The 2,211-nt window shown below is 51.2% G+C and overlaps 1 protein-coding gene across 1 annotated transcript in view; it reads left to right on the forward strand.

Moving 5' to 3' along the window:
* The first annotated feature begins 790 nt into the window (after positions 1-790).
* The window catches only part of LOC109476697, a 14,041-nt gene continuing 12,620 nt past the window's right edge, over positions 791-2,211 (forward strand). Inside the window, exon 1 of the mRNA XM_019777704.1 lies at positions 791-1,825. Coding sequence (XP_019633263.1) covers positions 1,048-1,825 — 778 coding nt within the window. The 5' untranslated portion in view covers positions 791-1,047. The remainder of the gene's footprint in view (positions 1,826-2,211) is intronic.

A 2,211-nucleotide genomic window follows, 5' to 3' on the forward strand; every position in this document is an offset into this window, starting at 1 on the left:
TGTAAGGACACACGCACAGTGAGGGCCTGCCATCCTGAGTCAGCACCCCTAACTACAAGACAAAAAGGGTAGGAGGTTCTCAGAATACCGTCAGTTGGGGATACAGTTGGCGTGACACATGCAGGCACATGTACCAGGTACCAGAGAGAGTTTACCTGTACACAGGTATGCGTGTCACTGATAGCAATCTTCGAGTCGGTTTGTCAAGCCAAGACGCGAGATCAGGCCCTGCCTATATGCACAGGCCAGGTACTGGCCCCTTGCTCCCCTCCGTCAGGTACTTCCAGCCAGCTCTATCAAGGGCAATAGTCTCTGCTTCCAACCAAGCGTTGGAAGTAAAGCAAAATTTCTGGGATTTTCGGCTTGTTGCAGCGTCTCTTTTTACAAAAAAAATTTAACAATATCAAGTGGAATCTCAATGTCAAAATATTGTGACAAACACTTTTTCCTACTCTTATAAAGAGCGGTAATGCCATATATTGGACATACACTCGCATCTATATCCATGTAAAACTAGCCACTATAGGTAGGAGTTTGAAGGCCTTACTACGTGTATGTGTAGTACTACTAGTAGTAGTAGTTGAAGTAGTGATCTAATATTGGAGTTAGGAAAAGTGATACAGGAAGTCACAAATTCAATGCTGATCTTTACTTTAGTTCCAAGGGACTGCTCCCCTGGAAACTTATCAATCGTTTCCTGCCCCAGCCCACATCCTTTTCCACGAAAAACGGTTATATAAACATCCGAAAGGAAGTTGTTGTTTTCTTTCACTGTAGAGAGAAACTTGTGTGTGTGACAGGTTCTTACAATGGGTGCGTGACCTATAGCCCGTATAATGACTCATCATTGTGGGGGATGATACGAGTTTTGTCATTGGTTCTCACGCCTGACCAGTCGTGCGACACCGCTCCAGGGTATACAAGGCCAGCTGCGCGGGTGTAGTATACTAGTATACTCTTTGTGGCATAACGTCCGTGCCTGTTCTAAACGTGGACTGATACAAAAACGAGATCGTGTTTTAAAACGTTGTAAAACAGTCGGGAAAGATGGTGAGCTGTCGTGTGTTTGTCGTGGCCGTTGTCGTCGTACTGGCAGCTTTGTCGTGCGTGATACAGGCGGCCGCAGAAGAAGGGGAGGCGAAGAAGGAGGAAAGGGGGAGGGAGAGAGAGAAAGAGCGGGGCGAGAAGAAGCGTAAGGACAGGAACCGACGCGTGCGGAAACTCGAGCGGAGGGTGGCGGGGTTGGACGGGGAGATGCAGCAGCACGTCGCGGCGCTACGAGCCGGCATCAACGACCAGAAAGAGCGCATGCAACAGGTTGAAGACCTCATAAACTTCCACGGCGACGACGTCAGCAGTCTGAGGGAGACTCTCGTCAAACTGCAGCAAGTTCACGATCAGATCTGGCGCTCCCTGGCCGCGCTGGAGAAGGGCGACCAAGAACACGCCAACCTCGCGAACGAGAGGTGGGAAGAGCAGCAGCGTCAAACCACCCGCGTGGACAGCTACCTAGAAGGACTGGAGGCGAAACAAGAAGAGTTTGCCACTCTGTTTCAGGCCAGATGTGACGCCCAGGACAAGAGAATAAACGATCTGGACGTGTATGTCAGGGAGGCGGGCGGCGGCGGTGGGGGAGGGGGGTCGGACGGCGAGACGGGAGACCTGTACGGCAGGCTGGTCATGCTGGAGGCGGCTATCGACGGTCTCCTGGTGCAGTTTCACCTGCACGTGCAGGACAGCTCGGACGGCGTGCACCGGGCAGACGGCAGTTCTACAGGCGGCGGGAACGTCGTCACCAACGCGCAGGTGGAGGGCGCTGTGGCAGGTAGGTTAAGCTAGCCTACCTATTTTAGCTCCTGAGCCTCAAATAGCTGGTAACCAGGCTAAGGTTATGGTTAAGCCTCTGTCACTTATTCAGAACCTTCCCCCCGACCACTAACAAACCAACCAAGGTTGAAGTTCAGGAGCAGTCGAGACCAGATTAACACCACGCCTACCTTTCCACACGAATCAATTCAAATTTGAGTTAAATTTGAGTCAAATTTGACCTCCAAATCACGCCACAGACCGTGGTGAGCTACTCCTGAACACAATCAAACCATGGCCGAACCTCCCGTCCGCACCCGAACGTTTTAAACATTTTGAAACATTGCGCAGTCGAGTGGTAGCAATCAATCGATCGATCGATCGATCGATCGATCGATCGATCGA

This window comes from Branchiostoma belcheri, unplaced genomic scaffold (assembly GCF_001625305.1).
Source record: "Branchiostoma belcheri isolate BF01 breed outbred unplaced genomic scaffold, Haploidv18h27 scaffold39, whole genome shotgun sequence".
NCBI classification, from domain to species: Eukaryota; Metazoa; Chordata; class Leptocardii; order Amphioxiformes; family Branchiostomatidae; genus Branchiostoma; species Branchiostoma belcheri.